The following is a 27708-nucleotide window of genomic DNA, read 5'->3' on the forward strand; positions in this document are numbered from 1 at the left end:
AAAGGAAAAAGCAGTAGGAGTAACAAAATAAAAATACTGCTGTCAATGAATATATGATCTATCTATACAGCGCAAGGTTTACGTCTTGTCCCATTATCTTAAGCTTCTACTACAAATCAAAACTAATGGGGGAAATCAGTAAATTTATTTTTTAAGTCTTAGAATCAAGAAAACTCTTCTAAAAAATAAACAGAAAAACTTCAAAGGAAAAGACCTGGAAGTCAAAAACAAACAAACAAGCAAGCAAAAGAAAACACGCACACACACACAACCCCCCCGCCCCCCACAAATCTAAGAAAATTACAAACAGAGCAAAATGATCTGCAACACGTGTAATAGAAGGCTTATTTCCAAAAATTAAAAAAAAGAAGGATATGCTATAATTAAGAGCAAACTCAGGTTACTAAATGACTGCTTAAATGTGAATCCTGGTTCTTCCCCTTACTAGCTGTGACTCTGGGCATGTTTCCCTTAGTCTACTTGCCTCTAACAAGTGGATTATAATGGTTTCTATCTCACGGGATTGTTGTCAGGATTGCGCATGAAGGGCTTAAAATAGGATTTTGCACCTGGCCAATATTGCTCAGTGGCTGAGCATCAACCCATGAACCAAGAGGACACCAGTGCGATTCTCAGTCAGGGCACATGCCTGGATTGCAGGCTCAATCCCCAGTAGGGAGCATGCAGAAGACAGCTGATTGATGTTTCTCTCTCATAGATTTTTCTATCTCTCTATCCCTCCCCCTTCCTCTCTCTCTCAAAAATCAATACATATTTTTAAATAATAGTATTTTGCATATAAGCACTATAAATGTACTAATATATAATAAAACAATATATAATATCAACTTGATAAAATAATATTGTCCAATCCATAATAAAAGAGTAATATGCTAATTAGACCAGACGTCTTCTGGATGTCATTTCAGACGTCCTTCCTGACAAAGCTAAAGCTGTCCTTCCTGACGAAGCCAGGGCCTGAGGGAACTCAAATTCATTCCCTTGTTCAACAAATGTTTATTAAGCATCTACTGTATGCCAGGAACTATTCTTTTATTTAGGAAACATCAGTAAATAAAAGACCAAAATTCCTCCCTTATATAACTTCTACTCCAGTGGAACAAGCAAATGATAATAAAAGCAATAAATAATACATGTTAAAAGCAGTTAAATAGTAGGGGAGGTGGGGGAAGAACAGGGATAGCACACATAGGGTGAGAGGGGAGGTTGGTAGGAAAAGAAAGGGTGCAATTTTTAAAAATATAACCAGTACAAGCTTCACTAAAAAAGTAACATTTGAGTAAAGAATTAGGGAACCTAGCCATGCCATTTTTTGGGGAAAGAATTCCACACAAATGGGAAAATGAGAATAAAAGACCCAAAAATAGAAGTGTGCATTGCACATATAAAGTATAGCAAGGGGAACAGTACGGTACAGCCAGGGGGAGAATAGTAAAAGACCAATTCAGTGAAGTAACAAGCTGCCACATGACACAGACTTCAGCTTTTATTCTAAGTTAAATGAGGAGCCACTATAGATTTTGAGCACAGGAATAATATGATCTTTCATTTTAAAAGAATCATCTGGCTATTGTACTGAGAAATCAGAAGAGTAAAGGTGGACGCAGAGATCAATTAGAAGACTATGACTAAAATTCAGGTGAGAGATGATGGTGGCATGGACCAGGGATGTTGTGGTGGAGGGAAAAAGTAGTTTCTGATATGAGAGGTATTTTGAAGGTATACCCAATAGAATTCCCTGACAGATTGGATACAGATTTTGAGATAAACAGAATTAAGTCAGGGATAACACCAAAGTTCTGGCCTGAGCAATGAAAAGCAGAGAAGTGAGGAAGGTTGAAATGGGGCAGATTTTAGAGGTAAGATCAGAACTCAGTTTTGGACACATTAAGTTTGAGTATCCACAAAAAGATCATCTCAAATGCCTACAAGGCCCTGACAAGTAATGTTAAATGAGTGGAAAGGCAAAGTACAACACTCTATGATGTGCTATGGACTGTGCTTAATTAATTAGAAAGTCCATGTATCCTCAGAAAAGGGCCGTGGCTACTCAATTTTAGCAAACTGTTAGGGAGGAAATCCAGTTTGCCTAGTTATGCCAGTTTCCAATTTTATAAGAGAAGTCAGAAATCTACATATTTTTATGTGAATTCTCTCTATTTTTAAAATTTGAGAGCCAAAGACCTGCATGTACATACTACAACTGCACAACTACATAAATGGCATTTATATGTTCACACTCACAGGCACAAAAATGGCATGACCAAAACTTAATCTGGTGGAAAATCATGTTCATACTTTAGTCCAGGATATATTTAGTTCCACATCTGAATTCAAAAACTTAATGAGTCAAATTTCACAATTCAGTTCAATCCTATACAGATTTACTAAATGTTTTCCATGTCCAGTCATTTAACTGGATTTTCAGCCATATTGCTAACCATAAGGGGTAGAACTACAACCACAAATGGAGAGCACCTGGAACAAAGTATGCCTCAATATAACTTTCTACTAAGCAGAGAAGACTGTACAATATCAGAAAGGGCTGCCACAGACGGCAGCTTCCTGCCAAAATAAAAGCATTCAAACATGGGCTGCACATGCTGCAGAGAGTAAAGCAAAGGATGCATTGCTAGACCATGTGGCATTTAGCATCCCTTACAAAATTTAATACAAAGAGAGTTGACCCATGAAGAACCTTTTTCTGCCAAGGGCCATTTGGATATTTATAACATCATTAGAGGCCCAGTGCACGAATTTTTGCACCATTGGGATCCCTCAGCCTGGCCTGTGGGATTAAGCAGAAACTGCCTCTCCGACATCCCTCAAGGGGTCCTGGATTGGGAGGGCACAGATCAGATCGAGGGACCCCCACCAGTACACAATCGGGGCCGGGAAGGGACCCCGAAAGGGCTCCAGAGCATGTCCAGCCCACTTAGCTCAGTCCCATTGGCCAGACCCCAGCAGCAAGCTAACCTACCAGTTGGAGCGTCTGCCCCCTGGTGGTCAGAGCACGTCATAGTGACTGGTTGACTATCTGCACCCTGGTGGTCAGTGCACGTCACAGAGAAAGGTTGAGTGGCCTTAGCATATCATTAGCATATTATGCTTTGATTGGTTGAACGGACGACCAGATGACCGGACACTTAGCATATTAGGCTTTTATTATATAGGATTTGCAGGCCATACAAAAGTATCAAATTAAAAATTAGCCTGTTATATTTGGTCAAACATTTAACTCACCTCTAATGCCAGACCAAATGATTTCACAGGCTGGATGTTTCCCACCCCTGCTGTAGAACCTGCCTTAAAAAGACTTACAATCCAGGAAATATTAATATCATCATCATCATCATCACCCAGTTAGATGCCTTCTATGCTTTAAGCCTGCATTTTGGAGAGCAGTATCTCTACAAGACATTCATGGTTCCCTGAAAACAGAGTATTGCAAGGTCAAAAATAAAAGGGAGAGAAACTAAAAATTAATACAATGAAGGAAAAAAAACAGTAACAAAAACTGTATAGACCAAACAAAAACACCTGCAAACTTTCTATGGTTTAAAATCTGGGTTGCATGAGGGCAAAGGTTCCCATCTACCCAACCCACACCTACATTACCTTACAGACATATCTTTTGGTTTAATCTATGTCTTTTATGTTATACTAGAGGCCTGGTGCACGAAATTCATGCATGGTGTGTGTGTGTGGGGGGGAGTCCCCTCAGCCCGGCCTACACCCTCTCCAATCCGGGACCCCTTGGGGGGATGTCCAACTGCCGGTTTAAGCCCGATTCCGGGGATTGGGCCCAAACCAGCAGTCGGACATCCCTCTCACAATCCTGGACTGCTGGCTCCTAATCACTCACCTGCCTGCCTACCTGGTTGCCCCCGACTGGCCCCCTCTACCAGCCTGGTAGCCCCTAACTGCCCCCCGCACTGGCCTGGTCACCCCCAACTGCCACCCCCACCGGCCTAGTCACCCCTCACTGCCAGCCTAATCGCCCCCAACTGCCCCCACTGCTGGCCTGGTCGCCCCCAACTGCCCCACTCCCCGCCGGCCTGGTTGCTCCACGCAGCCTGCTTTTTCAGTCATTTGGTCATCCCTCAAAACCCCCCTGCTGGCCTGGTCATAGGCAGCTATCTTGTGAGAGTGTGAGGGTTAATTTGCATATTACCTCTATATTATATAGGATTTTTAAAGATATTATGCAGGGTCTATGTTGAAATAATAGACTGGTTCCCAGAGTAAAGACTCTTTTACTAAAGAATGTAAAAGACTAGGTATGCTAGACTAAGTATGTGACAAGAAATCTCAATCAAAATAGTATAAAAACTTTAAAAATCACATAAGTACAAAACACAATGGTGAGTCAACAATCTCATTTTCCCCCTTAAAAAAGAATGTCTCCTTATCTTAAAGTCTCTAAAACAAAAGTAATATATACACAAAGCCCTGACATGGTGGCTTAGTTGGTTGGAGTGTTGTCCAAACACCAGAAGATGTGCGTTCAACTCCCGGCCAGGGTAAATACCTAAGTTTCGGGTTTTATCCCTAGTTGGGGCGAGTATGGGAGGCAACCAATCAATGCTTTTCTCTCTCTTTCTCTCTTTGTCTCTCTCAAATTAATAGATATCCTCAAGTGATTAATAGACACACAAACATATACACATATCTAATTAACAAAGATATCAACTTTAATACCATACTTAGTCAAAATACATTTTTTAAAGAGCCAAAATTCAAGAACCTCAGAGAATTATAAATCAAATCTAAAAATGGCATACAATATCTTATATTCATTCTAAAATATTCTAGAATCAATCTGAGAATTACCAAAATTCCAATCCTATAAAAATCCTAGAAGAGCCCATAGGCAGTAAATCTTAGACATGTCTCATAGCAATATGTTTAGCGATACATCTCCTAGGGCAAAGAAAACTAAGGAGAAAATAAACAAATGGGACTACATCAAAATAAAAAAGCTTCTGCACAGCAAAAGAAACCATCAACTGAATGAAAAGGGAGCCCAATGTATAGAGAACATATTTGGCAATTATACAGCTGATAAAGAGTTAATATCTGAAATATATAAGGAACTCATACAACTTAACAAAAGACAGACAGACAATCCAATTAAAAAAGTGGGCAAAGCACCTAAATAGATACTTTTCTGAAGTGGACATACAGATAGCCTAAAGACAATGAAAAAATGCTCAAAGTCACTGATCATCAGAGAGATGCAAATTAAAGTAACAATGAAGTATCACCTCACACCTGTCAGAATGGCTACCGTCAACAAATCAACAAATGACAAGTACTGGATGTGGAGAAAAGGAACAATAGTACATTGCTAGTGGGAATGCAGACTGGTACAGCCATTAGTATGGAGTTTCCTAAAAATATTAAATATGTACCTGCCATTTGACCCAGTGACCCCACTTCTAGGACTATATCCTAAGAAACCCGAAACACCAACCAGAAAAAATATATGCACCCATATGTTCATAGCAGCACAATTTACAATAGCTAAGATGTGGAAACAGCCCAAGTGCCTTTCAGTAGACAAGTGGATAAAAAAGCTGTGGTACATTTACATCATAGAATAGTATGCAGCAGTAAAAAAAAAAAAAAGAAAGAAAAAAGAAAAAGAAAGATCTCTTACACTTTGAGACAAAATGGAGGGACCTGGAGAGTATTATGCTAGGCATTAAAATAAGCCAATCAGAGAAAGTATCACATGATTTCACTCATGTGTAAATCTAATGAACAAAATAAACTGATTAACAAAATAAATCCAGAGACATAGAAGCATAGAACAGACTGCAGAATCTGAGGGAAGGCGAGGGAGGTGGGTGGGTGGTAAGAGATCAACCAAAGAACTTGTGTGCATATATGCATAACCCATATTAGACAATAGGACACAGACAATAGGCTGGTGAAGGTCTGGAGCAGAGGGAATGGGGGGGGGGCGGCTAGAAGGGGGTCAATGGCGGGGGGGGGGCGGGGGACCTATGTAATACTTTCAACAATAAAGAGTTAGTTTTTTAAAAAAGAAAAAAAGCCCTAGCCGGTTTGGCTCAGTGGATAGAGCGTCCACCTACAGACTGAAGGGTCCCGGGTTCGATTCTGGTCAAGGACACATGCCTGTGTTGCAGGCTCGATCCCCAGTAGAGGGAATGCAGGAGGCAGCCAATCAATGATTCTCTCTCATCATTGATGTTTCTATCTCTCCCTCTCCCTTCCTCTCGGAAATAAATAAAAATATATTTAGGGGGAAAAAGAAAAAGGTACAATTTTTGCAAAATATAAATAAAAATAAAGGAATTTGTGTCAACTCATTCAAACTACTTAAATTGAAACTTCATCTTCTGAATGACTATAAAAATGTATGAAGTTGTAAAAATAGACACAGGAAGTTTTACTATAATTTAAAAAAACGGAACACAATATTAAAAAACATTAATTTTTTAAGGTATCAAAACACTTTTATAGAAAGTACATTAAATCTTTATGGCATTCCTTAAATTACATGGTATTAAAATGCAGATTTGTTAGTTCAGTTGTTATTGAATATGGTACACGGGACCATGGTTGCCAGGTCAATGGAGATTTTTTTAGTGACAACTCATTTTAATAACAGACTGCACTATAGCAACATGGTTGGAAAATGGAAAGATTTGGTTAAAAGTATAATGATGTGTAAGTCTAACACTTCAAAATAAGAGAGGTGTCGATAGATTAGTTCAATTCCATTTTAAATTATTTTTATTAAAGAATGAGAATATATTTTTATTCCTGTAAGTTAAACATATATATGTAATATATAAAAAGTTTTAGTACCAGATGGTTCACAACCTCTAGTAATACTATGGAGGGAAGGTTTAAATTTTAAAATATATTTTAAAATGGAACTATTTTATAAAATAATTGTAACCAATATTTTTAAAAAATATTGCTTAGAAAACAAAAGTATAATGTTCTTTGAACTTGAGGTAAATATATACCCATAGAACCAAAAATTCCTGTATTCAACAAAATAGTGCACTACTATCCCTTACATCATTTTCTATAGTCTGTCATCAGAAATCTGTTAAAATTTGAACATAGATATCATATTTTCTTCAATGTTTTTCTTGTTTAACCAACCATCAGGTAGTAAACTGAAATGAGAAACAATACCTGGCATTACTATGAAAATCTGAGCAGATTTTACACCAATTATATAATCTGTATCACAAGCCCTACTTAAACCTACATGTCTACGTTTCCTAACAACAAAAATGACACCATTAAAAATATGAGGCTTAATATCAGCCCATAAATTATACAGTCTTATGAATTCTTACCTCATAATATGTCCAGTAATACATATTTCAAGTGTTTATACCTATTATAATATTTGGCAATAGTGTTGGAAGTCCAATATCCCACCTTCTTAAGTGAAGATTAGCAATTAGAGCAGTGTCTTACACAGAAATTAAGGTACTGCTAATATTTAGTAATTGCACCACTACTAGTCATCTCCATATCGATAATGCCATATAGTTGCAAACAAACTCATTTTAAAATGGAATGTTTTAAATGTGTACCCTGGCAGGAATTTAGAAGAGCCCGTAAGACGCTTTAATTCTGAAAGGCTCCAAATCTAAGTTTGTCCAACTCGTGATGCTTGAAATGAAAATATCTTCCGTTATTTAAATAAGCAAAATTCTACCGACATGTGAATATATTATGTATATGTTAGTGTTATACATGCAACATATCCCCGCTTCCTGGTTTTAATGCTATCCTCAAACACAAAGCGGGGGAAATTTGTAAGAAAAGCCAAGGCTAAACGCTCCTGCTGCTATACCCTCTCCACTGGCCTTAGCAGAATCACCATAGATTACAAAAGCTATAGGGTATTGGTCAAGAATGTGAGAGCTTCGCCGACCCGGTTTGGCTCGGTGGACAGAGCGTCAGTCAGCCTGTGCACAGAAGGGTCCCCGGTTCGATTCTGGTCAAGGGCACATGCTCGGGCTAGATCCCCAGTAGAGAGGGGGTTGCAGGAGGCGGCCAATCAATGGTTCTCTCGCCGTTGGTGTTTCTCTCTCTCTTCCTTCCCCTTTGAAATCAATAAAAGTATATTAAAAAAAACCACAAATGTGAGAGCTTCAAGAAACTTCAACATTAGCTCAACTACGTTCACATAACTGGTGCCAAATAAATCAAGGGGCTTCACGAGCATCTTAGAAGGAAGGATCAATGCCAGGATTAAACTCGAGGTCTCCCGACTCCAGGTTCAGTGGTCCTTTCGGTCGCACCCCAAAGAAAACATTCTACAAGTCAGTAACTCAAAACTGTCCGTCGTTAGCAAGTAAAGATGGAACTACTGGCCGCACTGCCGTCTAAGGGGGTCCGCTACCTTTCCGGTCCGCCCGCCCGCAGCCTTCCTCGGAGGAACCGGACAAGAGCCCCGGGCAGGACGTTCAAGGCTCACCCGCGGTTAGAACTCGGTAAAAACCACGACGTGGCCGCCAACTCTCACCCAGCAGTCAGGACGCCCCGACCGGCCGGCCGTCGTCCCAGAGCCTCTGGAGGGAACGCGCGGGCGCGACAAGGGTCCTCTGTCCGTCTGGCGGGGCGGTCAGGCCGGTGGCCGGCCCTGCGGTGCTCGAGGGAGGAGGCGCGTTAGGAGAACATGGAGGGCAGCAGGCGGGAAGAGGCCGGAAGGCGGCGGGGAGAGCGGAAATGAGGGAGTGGGCAGGGCGCCGTGGGGCGGAAGGAGCGGCCGAGGGGCCCCGAGGAGAAGGGGTTGCTGGGGGCCAGACGGCCGGGGACACGTGGCGCGAGGGGTGATGGTGGGAGCCTTATGGCCCCCAGATGCCCTGTCCGGCTGAGAGGCCGCGGCTATGGCACTTGCCCTCCCGCGACTCGACGGGGTGAACGCGGCAGACGCCGCCTCCCGCGAGGAGCGGGTCCTCCCGGCGAGTTTGGCGTGGGGGACTCAGGCAAGGCTTCCTGTGGCCGGGCGACCGGCCCCCCAGCCGTTACCCGCGGTGTGGCGGCGAGCTTGCTGCCCCCATCCCCTTCTCACCCCTCTGGGTCTTCAAATGTTGGTCCTAAATCCCTGGGACCAACGACCACAAACCGCCGCCACCGTTTCAGAAACGTGTCGGTCGGCGCGGGGGGTCGGGGGTCCACACGGCACGGCTCGCGCGGGTCCTCGCGCCTAGACTCGGCTCCCAGCGGGCTTCGCGCACGGTGGCATAAACAGCCCCACGCGGGGTGGGGCTTGGACCAATCAGTGGCCGGCCTCGGGGAGGAGCCAGGGCGATTGGACAAGACCATGGTTCAAATCCGAAGGCGGCTCTTGGGGGAGGAGCTTAAAAGTGCTTGGAGTGACAGGCACTTGAACCAACTGGAGCGAGGGATGCAAATTTTGGAGGTCGGGTGGTCACGAAATGATACTAAAAGAAGGTCCTGCTCATCTTGTTAAAGCGCTTAAAAACAAGGGCTATGGTTTGAACTTCTTTTAGAAGAATATATAGATACTTTGTTGTAAAGATTCTTTTTCTCATTTGACGTCTTCAGGCGTTAAACTACTAGTTTGACCCCCAATAGCCATCTCATAAGGATGGAGCTTTTAAAATAAGGATCTGGGGTTGGTGGCGGAAGAGGGGGGCTGATGATAAGGCTAAAAGTATTTGCAAATAGTAATAGAGTACTAGACGATAGAGAACGGTACTTTAATCATAGGCCGGCGCTACCTCCAAGCAGTGTATAGAGAGATCTGGCTGTGGCAGAGCTGAAGAACCAGTTTCTATGCTTGTGTAAAACCAATTTTCACGGATACGGTTGTGTAAAATTTTGCTTTCTATAAAACTAGAGCTCACGATTAAATGGCAGACAAAGAAAAAGACTTAGGAACCACGACAAAGAAAAAGGCTTTAGGAACCAACGTTAGATTCACAGACTTACAGAATATTAAAACGGGAAAGAACCTAGATCATGTAGTTTCTCCTTTAACAAATGAGGAATATGATGCCCAGAATAATCCACAGGGTTACACAGTAACACATTCGGTCTCCTAATTCCCAAACTCAAGGTGCTTTCGTTCACAATAACTCATGATTTTAGTTTGTTGTCACCATATGTTAACTGCACTAATGTGGAAGTTAACTAACGTGGAGTATGTTTTATTTTTAACATACTCCAACAGTAAGGAATTAGTAACGGCTTTGGAGTCAGACAGCTCTGGACTCAAATCCCTATAGTATTGCCATTTTGTGGTTGGGACACCTTGGGCAAATAACTGCTCTGAGCCCCAGTTTTAAATGGGAATTGTGGGGATTAAATGATAAAAAATGCTAACAAAGAATGAGTACCTACTCTGTGCCATAAATAACTCTAAGGAATTTTCACCTATTAATTAATTTGAGGCTCACAGTGGCTTTGGCAAAGGTCCTAGCCCAGTGGCTCTCAACCTTCTGGCCCTTTAAACACAGTTCCTCATGTTGTGACCCAACCATAAAATTATTTTCGTTGCTACTTCATAACTGTACTGTTGCTACTGTTATGAATCATAATGTAAATATCTGATATGCAGGATAGACTTAGGCGACCCCTGTGAAAGGGTTGTTCCACCGCCAAAGGGGTCGCGACCCGCAGGTTGAGAACCACTGTCCTAGTCCCATGTAGCCCCATGTTACAGGTGGGGAAGCTGAGACACAGAGAACTTAAGTAGCTCAAGGTAATATAGCAGCCCCAGGTTGGTTTTAAAACCTGCAGACATAATCACTATACTATACTATCTCAAAATGTGTCCATAAACAAGTGGTATAATACCTAATGCACACATGGAGCTCAACAAATATTCTTTCCTAAACTCTCTGCCCTTCGGTCGATGAATACCATCACATTTAGAGAGGCTGCATGCATTCAAAATAAAACCCCTAGAAAACCTAGACTGATTATATACCTTAAATTTTTTAAATGTCTAATTTATCCACCTCAAGAACTGCAAGTATGGTAATTGATCTGTCTTCTTGATTAACATGTGTGGCTGGCTGCTTGTTTATTTCCCCACAAAAAAGATTCATGTTGATGCCTTCTCAATTCCCAGTAATTAGTTATAAATACACGTTTAAAGTTAAACTAACTGAAATTGTGTTAGACATATTAGTCTGAAAAGTTCAAAAAACTTTATTTATTTATTTATTTATTTATTTTTAGGATTTGCTGTAGGATCCTTAAAACATCACTAGGTGGAGATATTATCTTGTGAGTTGCAAAAGATGTTCCTGAAGGGTTGTTTTCTATTTCCAGTTTCTTTGCCCCTCCAGACCTCCCTGTATGTATAAAGAAAACCAAATAAACAAAGGCTTCTCAATAGGCATTAGAGTCAGGCCACAGAACCCTGCTTTAGAAAAGACAGTATTATTTAAAGACCATTCCCAGTCCAGTACTTAACATTGTATGTACTTTGGGTCAGATTCCTTCTAAATCTTTTAGTATCCATAGTCTATAAATAGATGTATTTTTCAAATACATCTATAGGAACTGTATTTTCTACATGTAAAGTTAAACGAATGGCTTTTAATTTTATTTCTCAAGACTCCTAGAAAAGGGGATCTAAAATACTTATACCAACTAGAATTCTTTTTCAGGAATAAATCTCAAATTAGGGTTTGTTATAAGTTTATTTGCAAGTTTTTGGGGAAAGGTGATCCAAATACTAGAAAGAACAAAGGTAAGATCCACTTGTATGTGCAGTTTCTGGGACAACCCTTTTGCCAGCTTTTACTTATTTTATTTCAAATCTCATTCTTTAAAAATGAGATACATTTTCATCTCAACCTGTGTCTTAACATCACTGAATTACTAAGCTTTTATGACCAAAAAAAAAGGGAGTCTTGTTCTGTCATAATAACATATTAAAATGTAAACTGTGGAAACAATTTTAAAAATAGAGGTAGCTTATTTTTTTAACAAGTTTGAATTCTTTAAGTAACCTCATAAAAGGAAAGTAATTTCTATATAATTTCCCAAATTACTAATATGTAGAAGGAGGGAGATGGAGATAATGTAGTGTACTTATTTTTAAAATATGACTGGGATGACTTTCATAATGTCAGAGTTTAGAGAAGTTATAGCTAAAGTTATTGAAACTGGTAAAAATTTGACTCCAAAGTTAGCTTTTGGACTATTTATGCTACTCTGTTTATTTATCCCTTCATTTGAAATTATGGTGAAGCTGAAATTCTTGCAGACCCTAAAGGAAATTTTACAGCCAACCTTCTCTTTCATCTCTAGGTGTGTACTTAACTGGCACAGTAGAGGACTCTATCCTTTCACTAACCCCAGAGTAGTTCAAGGGCATGGGCAATATTGTTAAACAAATATTTATCTAGCACCTACTGATTTCTAAGCATCTTAGGAGGTCTAATGAGTTGTATTTCAAAACATTTTTTTTCCGCCAGAGAAACAAGGTGGATTAAATACCGTGGTCTTTGGAATGAGACAGTTTAAGTGCCAGCAATGTGAGTTTGGATACAAATTATTTAGCCACCCAGAGTCTCCATTTTCACATTAATTGTATTTATAACAATATTTCCTGCCTTGTATGTTAGTTGATAAGGTACTGTATCAGTCAGGATAGGCTAGGTTGTACTGCAATAATAAACAATTCCACAAATCTCAGCTTAAAATAATAAAGGTTTATCTCTCTCTTGGGATACAGTAGCTATGGCTCTGTCCCCATTCCTCTGCTCGTCACTCAGCAACCCAGAATGATGGAGCATCAGTAGCTGTTACAATGCAAGTGGCCAAGGCAGAGGGAAAGGAGAGCTCTAGGCCATCTCACAGGGACAATTACATGCCAGATTCTAAACTGATACTGTCCTTTCCAGTCACATTTCATTAGCTGGGACTGGTTACATGATGCCACCAACAAAGGGGTCTGGGAGGTATAATCCTAGGTACCCTCAATGTGGCATTTTTGCTGAGCCGCATCAGTGACTACCATGAGTATTAAATATAAAGCGTCAAGTATAGCATCCATCTCATATTCATCCCTTTCCTCTCTCCAAACTACTCCTTGTATGCCTTCTTGTTTATAAAGTAGAGATGCCTATATTTCAAAACCACTATCATTAAATTCTCAAACTTTTGTTCAGTACAATGCTTGAACCAGAAAGTGTTCCTTGAAGTAAATAGTAATGTTATCAAATTAATTTTTAAAAAACACCTCAGATCCCTTCTTGGTGATGCTCAGTGCACAATAGCTTATACAAGTTCAGAGATGTCCTAACTGTTTAACTCAAGGCTTGACAAACTTATTTAATGACCCAATGGGTTCATGCAGTGCCTATTTATAACCTGAGAAACACCTACTGAACACTTGCTGGAAAATGCTGCTCTAATGAATATAAGACTAGCCTCAGTGAATTTCCAGATGACAATGAAAAAGGACCTAGCATTTAAAAACAAAATGTTACTCTGAAATTTATTACAGATGTTCTAGTATATGTAGTTATTTAAAAAATAGTCCTCTATCAATGTATAAATAAAAGAATATAAATTATTTAACAAATGTTTATTGAGAATATAATTCCACCACTAGTGCTACTATAACTAATACTGCTATTCATATTTATTAATTACCTCCTGGAAGACCAGACAGCAGGCCTGGTGGGGTATCAAGTGATAGGAGGCATAGAGTTGCCAGTGCTGGTCCATGCGTTCAGGTTTTGAGCTAGAATGACAGAAGTGTAAGATTTATTTGCTCATCTAGTTTCAATACCAGATACAAGATTGAGGATAAAGTCTAGCTTGTAAAAATAGTGTACAACTGTGTATGGTTGCTTTTGGGTTAAGAAAGTCTTTGGCCCATAGACAACAGTAGGGTGGTTACCAGAGGGAAGGTGTGTGTGGGGGGGGGGGGGGGATAGTAAAGGGTAAAGAGGGTCAAATATATGGTGACGGAAGATTTGACTTTGGGTGATGGGCACACTATGCAATATATAGATCATGTGTTACAGAATGATACACTTGAAACTACATGATTTTATTAACCAATGTCACCCCAATACATTTAAAAATAAAAAGAGTCTTTGGGACTTCACGTTCATTGTAATGGCCACAGTAGCTAGCTATAGTTGGCTGGTTATGAATTTGGTCTTGTGATCAACAGACTCACTTGACAAACATAGGCAATATCAGATTGCCATACTGTTATTAATTTGTGGGATGTTAGAAGCAGGATCTGGCAAATGGCTAAATTTGAGGAAAGTGATTGTTTTTCTCCTTTATTAAAAATGTCACAGCCCGGCAGACATGGCTCAGGGATTGAGCGTCAACCTATGAACCTATCATGGTTTGATTCGTGGGCAGGGCATATGCCCAGATTGTGGGCTCGATCCCCAGTGTGGGGCATGCAGGAGGCAACTGATCAATGATTCTCTCTCATCATTGATGTTTCTCTCTTTCCCTCACCCTTTCTCTCTGAAATCAATAAAAAGTATTTTTTAAATGTCACAGAATAGGTTTTAAAGAATGTATCTAATAGTTTCACAGATGTTTTATCATCTAGTCAGAAACACAGAATGAAGCTGAAATATTTAACAGAAGAAAGAATTGCCAGTCACAGTAACATTTTTAAATCACTTTGTTTAGGCATTGTGCTCAAAACTTAAATGCTCTATTTTAATTATTCTGCACTGCAACTTGATTTCTTAAAAGTACTATTTTTATCTCCATTTTACAGGGAAGGAAACTAAATCTTAGAGCATTTAGGTTGTTTTGTTTTTCTAACTTCAATGTTGCTGCTGATATTATAGATTTGAATTTAGCAATCACTATACCATCTTCACTGACCTATGATACTTATTATAGAATCTCTGGCACACAGAGCAAAAGGAAAAGATGATAACTTGGGTAAGATTGAGAGGGAATATAGAAATAGAGGTTCCAAGAGCTGGATTTCTTATACCCTTTTAGAAAAGGTGAATAATCAATGTCTTGAAGCATGCAGGTGGGTCACTGAGAATATTAGATCATTAACATATATCATCCATGACTTCTGAGCACCACAACTTTTCATTCAAATCATTGGCATTTTATTAGCATAATTATCACAATTATTAATTGACATAATGTTGGAGGACATAGAATGCCCAGGAACTTGGAAAATTACTTTGTTGATAAAATAATGTGTGTATGTCCATATTGTCTGCACACACACACACACACACATCATGAAGAAGCATTTGATTGCTGTGTGTTTAGAACTGATTTTACTCCCCATGAGGCTAGCAGCACCGAAGGACTGAGTAGGAATATGGGACTCATACTTCCCCGATGACAAAGTCTGGAAGGGACTCTAGAGGCAGAACCACCACCACATTTGAGAAACTGTGGTGCCACTTACAGCTCATGGTGTGGCGTGGTTTATTTAGGACTTTCAAAGCAGAAGAAAAAGATTTATCTTCCAACTACTTCTTAAGCCTCTCCACAAGAAATATCTTCTCTGATAGCTAAAGGAAGAAAATTAGGGTAAAACTGTTGACTTTTCTTACCCACATATTATTCTGTAGACTTTAATGGACTGTCTCCTATTGTTGGTCATGGTATTAAACCCTGGGCAATACAAGCAAATGTATAAAGTACACAGTCTACATCTCTGATTGGTCCAAGAAATAGTTGTAAAATAGTTCCTAAATTTGATTGTGTTATCTTAGGTGGTTAAAAATGCAAATTTTTAAACCCCCCACAGAAATTTGAATTAACATATTTTTTTAAGTGAGATTAGGTCAACTGCATAGGAAAGAACACTCTAAATAACTCCAATTGCCTGAAGAAATTAGCAGCTTATTTCCTGTGGAGGAAGACAGTCCAAATCTGATATGGTATCACCACAGGGACCCAAGGTTCCTTCTTCCTGCTTCGCCACCCTAGGTGCCTGTCTTCCATCCACAAGGTCACCTCATGATCCAGAATGGCTGCTGGCACTCTAGCCATTGTGTCTGCTTCCAGACTGGCAGCAAGAGAAATGGGGAAAGAAAAAGTGCGCTTCTTCCCTTTCAAGGGGCATTCCTAGAATTCCTACGCACCACTTCTGCTTTCATTAGATTGGTCAGAACATTGTCACGTGGAAAAGAAGTGCAGGAAATCTAGTATTCTAGTAGGTGCATTGCTAACCCCAACTAAATAAAGATCAGGTTACTAAAGAGGAAAGGAACAATAATGTTTTGATATTCAACTATGGAGTAACCACTGCTCCATTGCATGTGGAATGTGGCCCAGGAACCTGCAATTTTAACAGATTTCCTGAATGATTCTGATGCAGGTGGCCAATACAGTGCTCATTAAGGAACAGTACTATAGGATATCAGAATAAGGGGAAACTTATAATTGCCTGATATTAAGATTTTAAAAAAGCACTTTATTTGATGAAGGCAATTAAACCTAATGAAATGCATACTGTGAAAAGAATACTCTCATTTATTGAGAATGCAAGAAAATGGGGGGATAATAAAAAAATTTAGTTAGCTAATATTGTCATACCATTCATTATATATGGATTATTTTTTCTAAATATTTAGAATAATCACTGAATGCACATGCATACATTCCATAGGGGTGTTGGGGGTTGGGGGGAAGGGGATATGAGGCCTGGCAGAAACCAAGTAAAGGGCCCTATTCAGAGAATCACTGCTCTAAAAGAGTCTTTGTTTCTCTACCTATCACTTAGTTACAGGTGGAGAACACATGCAAAAAGTGCATTTTCTCTAAATCTCTTTTGAAAAAATATCTCACTTGGTTCCAGAGAGCTTAGGAGAAAGAGCATTAACAAAGAGGAGACATCTGAGCTACAGAAGGAGGCATAGCAGCCACTGCAGCAGCAGCAGCAACAGAAAGGGAAGCAGGTATTGGGGAGTTGTTCACCTAAGGAAAACCTCATCCTTCAGACTGCTGTGGTGCTCTAAATCCATTTCCTTCATTTTCTTCATTTTCAGATTTTCTTCCAGCTTGTCTTTGTCTGAAATTCCTTTATAGTTTTTAAAATAGTCATTTCCAATGGTATTGTCCCTTTAAGTCCTCATCCAGGAAAAATTAGTTGTGCTAGGAAGTGAAAGTATTTTCTGTTGTTAAATTCCCTGGCGGTCATTTGCCTGTGGCTTGTCAGAAATAAAGCATAGGGAGATGTGTGTGGAGAGGTGGATGGAGAGAAGAGTTAGGGGAGTCTTAGAGAGGAAGTAAATTTTCATGTCGCTCAAGCTTTTAGCAATTGCTAACTTGTTGGTTTCCACCAGCAGCAAGACCCCTGGTCAGATCAGGTGTCTGGACCAATATGGAGCTTTAAGCTCTGATTTTTCTGCCTGAGCAGATCCTTTGGGGCAACTACGGGCAGAGCCAGGCTTAACAGGCAAGAGCTGTTTATCTGTTAAATTTTGGAATTTAGGCTCTTTGTTTGACTCAATACATACAAGGAGATTTTCTCAGAAATACTAACATTCTTCTTCAAAGGATAGGTGATTATGTCAAATAGCAGATAAAATGGTTTCAAACTTTTACACATATTGGGGTTAATATAGGACAAAGGACACATTATATGATATTATTTTGTGCAATTTTCATTGGACATGTTAGCTACTTGGATTGTTAATTGAGGTTATGCTACTGAAAAGGGTCCCAAAGCATTTGAATTTGAGTCTTGCATTGTGTCTTGATCTCTCCACTCCATCATTCTATGAAGGGAAGAAATGGTCATTTCTCAACAGGTTGTTTGAATAAGAGCCCAAGACTCTAGGCCAGTGATGGTGAACCTTTTGAGCTCGGCGTGTCAGCATTTTGAAAAACCCTAACTTAACTCTGGTGCTGTGTCACATATTGAAATTTTTTGATCTTTGCAACCATAGTAAAACAAAGACTTATATTTTTGGTATTTATTTTATATATTTAAATGCCATTTAACAAAGAAAAATCAACCAAAAAAATGAGTTCGCATGTCACCTCTGACACGCGTGTCATAGGTTCGCCATCACTGCTCTAGGCAGTGGTTCTCAACCTTCTGGCCCTTTAAATACATTTCCTCATGCTGTGACCCAACCATAAAATTATTTTCGTTGCTACTTCATAACTGTAATGTTGCTACTGTTATGAATCGTAATGTAAATATCTTTTATGCAGGATGTATTTAGGCTACCCCTGTGAAAGGGTCATTCGACCGCCAAAGGGGTCGCGACCCACAGGTTGAGAACCACTGCTCTAGAGTCTATGCAGTAGGGTTGTTTCTTATTTTCTACCCCTTCTCACTTTCCCTGGACCTATTCGAATTTCCATCTGAATAAGTGTTCTTTTTAAAGAAGCCAACAGAAATGGGAATTTAATTGGTCATCGATTTGATGACCCTCTGAAAGGAGTCACTTTTCTGAAAGTGCAGTTCACAGTGTTTTTCCCTCAGAAAAGAACTGTGAAAATTAAATTATGATTTATGCTTCTTAAAATGAGGCATAAAACAGTTGACAGTATGGTCCATTCCAAAGAATGCTGAAGTGAAAACAGGGATGTTAGATAAATACTCTGTTTTCTGAGTCTTTTGTGTTTTCTTTTCCCCACCAGACTTCGTAAAAAGAGGCCCACACTCATTTACATTTCAACCCACAATCTGCCTTCTTCTCCCAACCTTTTTAACATCTCCTATTTAGTATTAGTGGGGTGCTTATTAATCAAGGTCACTGGCAGTCTTTTTATTTGTCAAATCCAATAGAAAAATTATTCAGTCCTTATCTCTTCTATATCTTGATATTATTTGTATTCTTACCTTCAAAACTCACTCCTCGGCTTTCTCACAGTGTCTGCTTTAAACTTTTGTAGTACGTATTATTCTTCATTCTTTTTCTGAAACTGTTCTTGGTCTTTCTTCCTCCTTCTTGTGACCTTAGTTTTCCATCTTTATATTTAAAAACCAATCTTCATAGACCTCTCAAAGTTGCTCTAATTCATATCCTTGGCTTCAACGACCACTATTATAATTCCCAAATATATTCCCATCTCTGCGCTCTGTCTTAGGAGTGAGACTCCAAGTGTCTACTCTGTATTTCTGCCTGTGGGACCCTAGGCTACTCAAACTTTATAAATCCCAAACCAGGTTCATCCTACATCTCCCACGGCCCACTACCCTAAGTTCACCAGTATTACTCAGTACAGTCAGCACACTTATCCTGGTGCCAAGTCTTGGCCTATTCTCCCTGAGGTATGGTTCTGCCTTTCCAAGAAGGCTACTTCCCAGGCTCTCCTGTCAACTGGTTTCTGGCTCAGTTGGCCAGTGTGAAGCCCTCACATGTTGGAGGGTGAGAGGAAAGGAGAAACTAAGGCATTAACATACATACACCCTGCCAGGCTCTATGAAACAGCCTCCCTCTTTCTTACCTCTCCTCTCCATTCCCCCTGCCATTGACTTATATCTAGTTCTCATTTTTCTCTTACATTTTGGTAATAGAAATTATGTCCTTGTAGCTTATATCTCACCTAGTTCATTCTCTACCTTGTTGCAGAATGAGCTAAGGTGATAATCAGATATTTATCTGCCATTTAAGCTAACACTGATAGCCATTTTCAAAGGAAAATCAGATGAAGGAGCTCTTTAGAGTACCTCACCATGCCTTGCATGTCCTTGTGCGAGTTAGCCACAACTGATTGGCCCAAGGATGCCTCCTAATCTGAATGTACATTGACCTAATATGTGACCTTTCATTGTTTTGAAATCTATTTACTTGCCATTTTTTTCCTCATTATACTAAGCAACCACAGGACTAAGATTCTAAGTAGTTCATTCTTGTGTGGTCCTGCTTGGAGTACACAGAAGGTCTGCAAGAAATTAATACATTCACTGTAGGAAACTTTGTCCAATTTGTGGAAGACCTCAGGGAGCCAATGTTGAGTGATGGAAAGAAAGGTGGAGTTAAGTTCTGGCTCTGGCTCTGATTATTTGCATAATCACAAAACATCTCAACCTCTGTGTCTAATTTTTCACATCTGAAATGTAGTTAGGTGTTTAAGGGTTCAGCCCAGTAACTTCTGTGTTCCTTTGCAATGCTGTTAGTGCCCATCAAGTCTGGCCCTGGGACTTGCTTCTATTCATACCTCATCTCTACCTCACTCATGGCCAGGGTAAAGCAACAGGCTGCCTTGGCGGCATTTCACATCTGGTCAGAAGATCCATGTCTTGTTGCTTAATTTTGTGGAATGGAGAAGAGGTTTTTCATAAAATATTGTATAGAACACTTTGTGCATAATCAAGGTAGGCTTCAAGATGTAGGTAACATAGGCCATTATCAGTCTGAAAGCAGATACACGTAAAGTTTTAATTTCAAATATAGAGGACAGTATGTAAAATTGATTTAACATACATGTATATATACCAAATATAAAACCAGTTGAACTGATATGTTTAGGCTGGGTAAAACTTTCTCAATAGAGCATATAAAACAGAAAATTGGCAACTATCATTTCTTATATGCTTCTCACCTATAACAAGAGTTTGCCTTTGGTATGTGATATTGCAGGAAAACATTTTTTTCTATTTGACAGTAGTAGTATGAAATAGAAAATGGAAAAATAAGAAATATATCCATATTCTGAAAAGCTAATTTTTTAAATGACAAATCCTTATATATTTGCTTGTCCTTAGAACTATATCTAGCAGAACAAATATCTGGAATATCCAGTATACACACAGCCACCATATTTATTTTTCAGGAACCAACTTTCCAATGGAAATGACACAAAACTCCTCCCTGACACCCCACCAAGAGTTATTCAAATACAAGGATTTGGCTGAAGTCTGTTGACACTTTCCTGACATGTTTGCTCTCCACCCTCACAATTACAGGTCTTTATTTGAAAGATTTAGGACCATCGCTAGTATCCTAATAGATGCTCTTGTCCTGTCTTGGCTCATGTTCCCATCTTTCCTTCATACTTTTGGGAGTTACTTTTCTGGACCCCCAAATCTCCATTGCCTCTTCATAAAGTCCACATTTTTTGGTCTACACACAAGACTTGTACCGCCTGATTACTTTTTTCCCCCCACATCTCGCATCAGCCTGCTCTGCTCTAGCCTCTGAACCACTTGCGTTTGCCCAAATGCGCCATGCAGTTTCATGCTTTCAGAACTTTTATGCATACATACTTAAGATAAGAGTAGAGTACCTCACACTTATGTGCCAGGCATGTTGTGGACAGTTTTCATGCATTTGCTCTTGTGTAAAATGTTCTGCCCAAATCTATCTCTTGAAAAACACCGGTTTTTCATCTCAAAACACAGTCCCTATAATTTTGGCCTTATAGTTAAAACTATAACCACTTCTTTTTCTATGCCTTCAATCAGCTTTATTGTGCCATTTATACCCATTTGGCCATAAACTTCAAGGCAAATTTCCATGTCTCATTGACCTTTTTATCCCTAATACCTGCACAGTATCAACTCATGCATTATTTCATCTTAGTCCCAGTAGTCCTATTTGGCCTTCATCTGGATATGGCAAAGAACAAAATGAGCAATAAGAAGCTGCATTAGATACTACTTGATTACCATTTCACAAGTGAGAAGTTTAGAAATATATGGGCTCATATATGGCAGGATCACAAGGATCAATCTTAACTGATGATGCCATCATGAAATTCATTACAAGACACATTAATAGTGCAGGATTTTTTCCATAACCACAATCAGGGATATTTGCATCTTTTTCTACCTAGTTAAGCAACTAATCAAGCTGAGCCAACTAAATAAAAACTCTCCTTTTCTCCTAAGTTCAACAAAGTAAATAAAACCTCCTTCCAGATCCCTCTTCCCCTTAGTGAAACAACACATCAGTGTGATAAGATCACCTCTTACTATTTCTCACCTTAATGTTAGCACTGCCTCCTTCAGAGAGATTTATCTGACAATTTAATGTCTTCCCCTGTGTTCCCATAGCACTGTATACACTTCAATATGGTTAGTTAGAATGATTAAATCTAGACCATGAAATTGAAACAGGTCAATCCCTGGCATATAGTGAGCACTTAAGTGAATGATGAATTGAATCTTGCTTTAAGGATATGAAGTGAGTCAAGACTGATTATGTTAATCCCAATCTTAAGTACTTCCCTTGGCATTTAATCAGGGATTGTTATCTTTGAATACAGATTTAACATCAGACAGTGGCTTTTGTGACTTATAATACTAAAGTCTGCAAAAAGGTGTTAATTACTTATGAGGACACCATATTTTAAAAAAATGACTTTAAACAATTGCTACAGGGGTAATATACAGTAAGTGAAAAAACACTAATACAATGGATTTCTCATCGTAGTTGCTTTTTTTTTTTTTTTAAGAATAGTTTGTTGATTTTTAGAGAGAGGAAGGGAGAGAAACACTGATGTTAGAGCGTAACATCAATCAACGTAAGTCAGCTGCCTCTTGCATGCCTGTACTGAGGATCGAGACCACAACCAGGGCAACCAGCATGGGACGACTCCCAACCAACTTGTGCCACACCAGCCAGGGCTGGTGGTTGCTCTCATGCATACATACTTACAGTAACTTTTTAAGTAGTCAGAACAGGCCCATGGAACAACTTTATTATGTGATATTGCCATTTCATGTTTTAATTATTTAAAATATTTAAATGATTAAACACAAAATTAAACTCCAACTGAATTTATTGTGGGTAAATTTAGTGGTGATAAAATATCAGTTGCTAAAATCTGCTCTGAAATTTGTTCTGGTTGGATTATTGAGTGACTGATCCCACCTCCTCATACCACTCATTATGTGACTTATTTTGTGATACTTGGTAGTTTGTAAAGTAACTTTAATACTTGAAATACAAGTCTAGCTTTTGGCTTAATTGTAGAATTTGTTAATTTTGGTTAAAGTACTTGAATGCTTCCTTTAACACCACTATATCGCAACTCAAATATTAAAACAGCCTTGGTATAATCAATTTACATGCCTGGAAGTACTAAGACACAAATTATCCCTAACAGTTATTTCCTTGAGTCCTACTTGTTTGGGGCTTATATGCTGCTATGGCATTCTTCTTTTAAGGATGCGAGCTATACTTGCCAATGAAATTGGAAAAAATGGACTAGAAAACAAATCTGAGGGCTTTTAAAAATTATACAGTACATTAGTAAGTGCTCTAAAAGCTAAACCATCCAAAGTCATATATGCAAGTTACACCACAGGCAAAGGCATAAGAAAATGGACTAAATCTGTTGTAACATTCATCTCTACAAATGCTCTATAGTAACCACACTGGTATGATAATAAAGCAGTCAAGAACAAACCTAATTTCTCATCAGTTTGAGTGTATGTGGATATCCGCATATTTAATTGGTACATATACATTACAAGTATCCAAATTATTGCAATCCTATATCCATTTACCTCTTAGAGTCCTTTAAAGTAATCACAGTGACACATAAAAGGGGGGAAGGCGGAATGCTAGGCTTCCTATTAAGTAAAGCTACATCAAATTGTTCAACTGATGCTATAGTAGCAATTTCTGCAGGAAAACACAGATTCTATAGTTCTGGTCAGTTATTTATCAGTAAACCTTAATTTTGCTAATATGGTTTCAAGTAATGAAATCTTCTTGACTCATCAGGAATTATAATACATAAAAAAAAAGATTGAGAATTTCTTTCTAGGCCAATCATCAAATAGGTTTTCATCTGAACAAGGGAAATTCTTTCAGTTTAATATAAGTTTTTCAATGAATTAAATTTACAATAAAGTTTACAATAAGTCTTCTGATCTTCAGATTCTGGCCTAATGGAGAAGAGCAGTGATTACAGGGGAGAGAGAAAAAATATCTCCTGTGGCCATCATCTTAGAGGCTGGTTTTCTTGTAATGATGAAGTCTATCACAGTTGTCAGGTTTCCCAGATTTGCACAGAGCTTTAAAATGCAACTGCCTGAGGAAGATTCAGAAGGCCTTGTTCTTGGGCTTACACAGTAAGCACTTTGTGTGATTCTTAATCACATTTTTATCCAGAACACAATGTTTCAGGTCACATTTTTCTCAACGATGCTTATACTGATTTGTGCTCCATAAATATAAACATATGTACACACAAAATACACACACTGACATGAGGATGTGAAGTCAGCCAGCCATCCATAAGCAGAATGGAATAAAAACAGCAGGAAGAGTAGTATATGATGCCATGCCCAGGCAGATTATAGCCGCCAATCCCAAGAGTGCCGAAGCAAGAACACTTCTCTGATCACGAATAATTATCTTCAAATTCTCGCAAAACTAGAAAATAAAATTTAAGAATGTCAGAAAAGGTGGCTAAGCCTAAGAAGAATCATATATACAAAATAATAAAGCACAATTTTCCAGGCTATTTTCTGTCTACCAGAAAAACTAGAATTTCTCTTATGACTTATGAAAGAATTTAGATGTTAAGAGTTCAGTTTCTTGATTCCACATCCTGTAACAGCCCGCTGAAATAACACCTCTGGCAAATAGGTTACCAATGGCAGCTGCCTATATAAATACAGAACTTTTATAGAAAACTACAGAGAATGTAACCCCATAAAAGTTCAGGATTAAATGTTAAAAGCATTAAACTGTTTATCAATAACAATATATTCTAAAATTAGATAAGCAAAGAGATCTCTAATCTCAAATAAATAAGTTGTCCATTATTATTGGTGAATTCAATTCATTCCATGAACCATTCTAAAATTTGGTGATATAATAACTTTTAAATTTCTAACTCAAAATTAAGAGACAACTGTGCAATTCTCATGTTAACCTGGTAATAGTTATATATATATATATATATATATATATATATATATATATATATATATACACACACATATCTATTTCAAAAATGACATTCAGAACCAAATAATTCCTCATTGTTTCTGGAGAGTAGAAATCAGTCCTCCTTCAGCATTAATGACCTAATTCTCACAGAGCATGTCCACAGGCAGTTCTGAGAACTGGAAAAATTGGGATGGGATTTTTTCCCCTGGGAAGTCTATTCTGTGGCCAGATTGTTAGACCATTCACAGTGAAGACAAAAACTCAAGTTTCACAAGAGGTGCTATGCAGCAACAGCAGTTAAAACCCTTCTCTACTACTGTAAAACCCGACAAAGTTTCCAAAGATGAAAAACTTCTCCAACTACTTATGTATGCAGATTAAATATTTTACTACTTTAAAAAAGTACTTACACTGTTTGTTGTTGTTTTTTTGTAGAAATATATAATACAGAGTTATATGTGTCCCATCAAAGTATTACCCGATAGAAATACTGTTTTCCTTGGAGAAATAATTTGCTTGGTTCCTAAGTAAATCTGATGTGTTTTCTTTTGTGTACTTTGGAGCCCATGTTTGTAAATGTGGTGAAGTTCATTTCTAAACAAGCCTAGAGCTGTGATTCTTTAAAAACGCATTCCTACAAAAGCATTCCTAGATTGAGTCTTTGTGGCTCTATAAACAATCACAAGGAGTTTGATGCACCCATATATATGTAAAAGCATAATATTTTCATGCTCTGCCACAGAGGAAAGATTTTCCCACATGGGTCAAAAATTAATCAAAATATGGAGCAATAAAAATATTGGTTACATAGACTCAGATTCTTTTGGTCCAAAAAATACATAAATGTGAAGAAGAGTCAACCATGAAGATCATTTTGTGATGACCTAGGCTTCTATTGTTAAGGTTGAACTTTAACAACTTCGGGGCAGGCTGAGAAAGCTTTTAATTGCAAATGAAGTTGCAGGCATTTTTTTTTTTTTTAATGTTAGCTATTTTTAAAATTTAAGATTTGGGCAAAGGAGCTAAAAATTCATCCCTCCCCCCTTTGGATTTGTGGCTAATTTAACCATCTTAAATTCTGATATTGTTTTTTTTGTTTGTTTTACTTCACACATTAATATTACCTTCCAACAGCCAATGGCTCTTCTAGAAAACCAAGTGTTTTGATCTCTAGGGAATCCATAAACCTAACCCACCTTTGGGACTAATGGGTAAAGGATGCTTAACAATAAGGGAGTCTAGATAGGGATTAAAGCCAACACAAAAATTTCAAAGTACCCTGGAAAAGACCCATCTAAAGCCCACACAGGAGTAAGAGATATACCAGGGAGGTCTTCTTACTGGGAATTTTGTTAGTTGATAGTGAGCAAGGGGAATTCATTCTGCGCAGCTTACAGAGGGAGAATGCTGCAAGCCTCCTTAGTTTAAATGCACAACACTTTGTACACAGTGTTACGGATTAAATATAAACTCTGGACACCTTCCTGCCAATTGAAATTCTTGGGAAAAGCTGCAAGCACACGGCGGACTTTGTCATTTCTACTACGCTGGGTGGACACCCTGATGACTTCTGTAGCAATAGCCGGGCGGCTCTCTCGTAGTGGGCAGCGGTGCTGCACTGCCAAACTCCACTGCGCCTTTTGAGAGGTCCTGCAAGACACATGGCCATTTACTTACATTGTCTCCCTTAGGAACGCCAGAGCCTTTGTTCATCTAAACTCAATGCCTGATCCCCGGGGAGAGACACGGCTAGGGATGGGAGTGGGGGCGGCCCCGCCCAGCCCACCGGTGAGTCAGTCACAAGTGGTACCTTGTCCGCCTGGGGGCTGACCGCGGTGCCGAATCTGCAGTAAGTCACAAAGTGCTCGCAGTTGTTCCACAGCAGGCTGTAGGGGGTGGTGCCCAGCATCTTCTCCGCTCTCTGAGCCACCTCTTCGTTGAGCAGGGCCTTCTTCTGGAGGGACTTATCCAGGCGATTGACCAGGATTTCGGCTCCGTAGGCGAAGTCATCCACAGTGTCCACGCGGATGCTGGCCACCCTGCCAATAACGCCCAGGATGAGGCGCTGGTTGGAGACCACCTTCTGCGTGAGCCTCCTGTCCTTGGTCAGAGCCAAGAGGATGTCGGGCATCATGTGGGCGACACGGTCGTCGCCCAGGTAGATGCCATAATGGGTCAGGTGGGTCCGGGGCACCTCCAGGACGTCGCCCCGGCGGAAGGAATTGATATCATGGAAACTGCTCCTTGCCTTGTTTTCGCCCGGGGCGCCCGAACTGAAGAGCTTGAAGTTGGAGATGAGGAGCAATTTCTCCAGCAGCAGGGACGCCGCCTCGAGCATTGGGTTCTTCATCCTGCAGGGAAACGAGAGTCTTGGGGGGCTGCCGCTGCTCAGGCAAGGTGAGCTGGTCAGACTGGGGCGCTGCGCTGCAACTCACCTGCGGCCAGCGGACCAATGCCGCGGGGGAGGCGACAGCGACGGCCTGGGAGGAGGGAGAGGAAAAAGGAGAGGGGGAGACGCCTAGGGGTGGCACTGCTCTGGGACTGAGGCGGGTGAGGAACTGGCGGCGGCTGGCGGAGGGGACAGTGAGACCCGTGCGGCGAGCAGCCAGCAAGGAAGCGCACCTGGACTCCCGGGTGCTCCAGGCGCGGGCCGGGCCGCACGCCAATCTCAGCACCGCCGGCTGCGCGGAGGCCTTTTATCTCCGCCCAGGGGGCGGGGCGAACGCCGTCACAGACCGGCGAGAGCGCTGATTGGGCGCCGGTGGCCCGCGCCGCTGGCAGTGGGGCGCGTGGGACCCTCATTCTTTGGAAGCGGGCAGGCCGCCTCGGGATTCCGGGCTTTTGCACCGCGGTCTTTTTAGACCGGCTC

General features: G+C 39.9%; 1 protein-coding gene across 1 annotated transcript; it reads right to left on the reverse strand.

Annotated features, from left to right (window-relative positions):
* Positions 1–21092: 21092 nt before the first annotated feature.
* Positions 21093–27486, reverse strand: LRAT (lecithin retinol acyltransferase). Its single transcript, XM_059697782.1, has 2 exons — positions 26650–27486; positions 21093–24317 (listed from the first exon to the last, which is right to left on the reverse strand). The coding sequence occupies exons 1-2, from the start codon at positions 27187–27189 to the stop codon at positions 24165–24167; spliced, it is 693 nt and encodes a 230-aa protein (XP_059553765.1). The 5' UTR covers positions 27190–27486; the 3' UTR covers positions 21093–24164.
* Positions 27487–27708: the final 222 nt, after the last annotated feature.

The sequence above is a fragment of the Myotis daubentonii genome, chromosome 5, assembly GCF_963259705.1.
Source record: "Myotis daubentonii chromosome 5, mMyoDau2.1, whole genome shotgun sequence".
In the NCBI taxonomy this organism is placed as follows: Eukaryota; Metazoa; Chordata; class Mammalia; order Chiroptera; family Vespertilionidae; genus Myotis; species Myotis daubentonii.

Bases quoted from the DNA above. Each gene is read 5' to 3' on its own strand.
- LRAT (XM_059697782.1), bottom strand. From the start codon at position 27,189: ATGAAGAACCCAATGCTCGAGGCGGCGTCCCTGCTGCTGGAGAAATTG. The intron at 24,318-26,649 runs GTACCACTTGTG...TTTATTTTCTAG, and splicing joins TCAGCCCCCAGGCGGACAAG to TTTTGCGAGAATTTGAAGAT.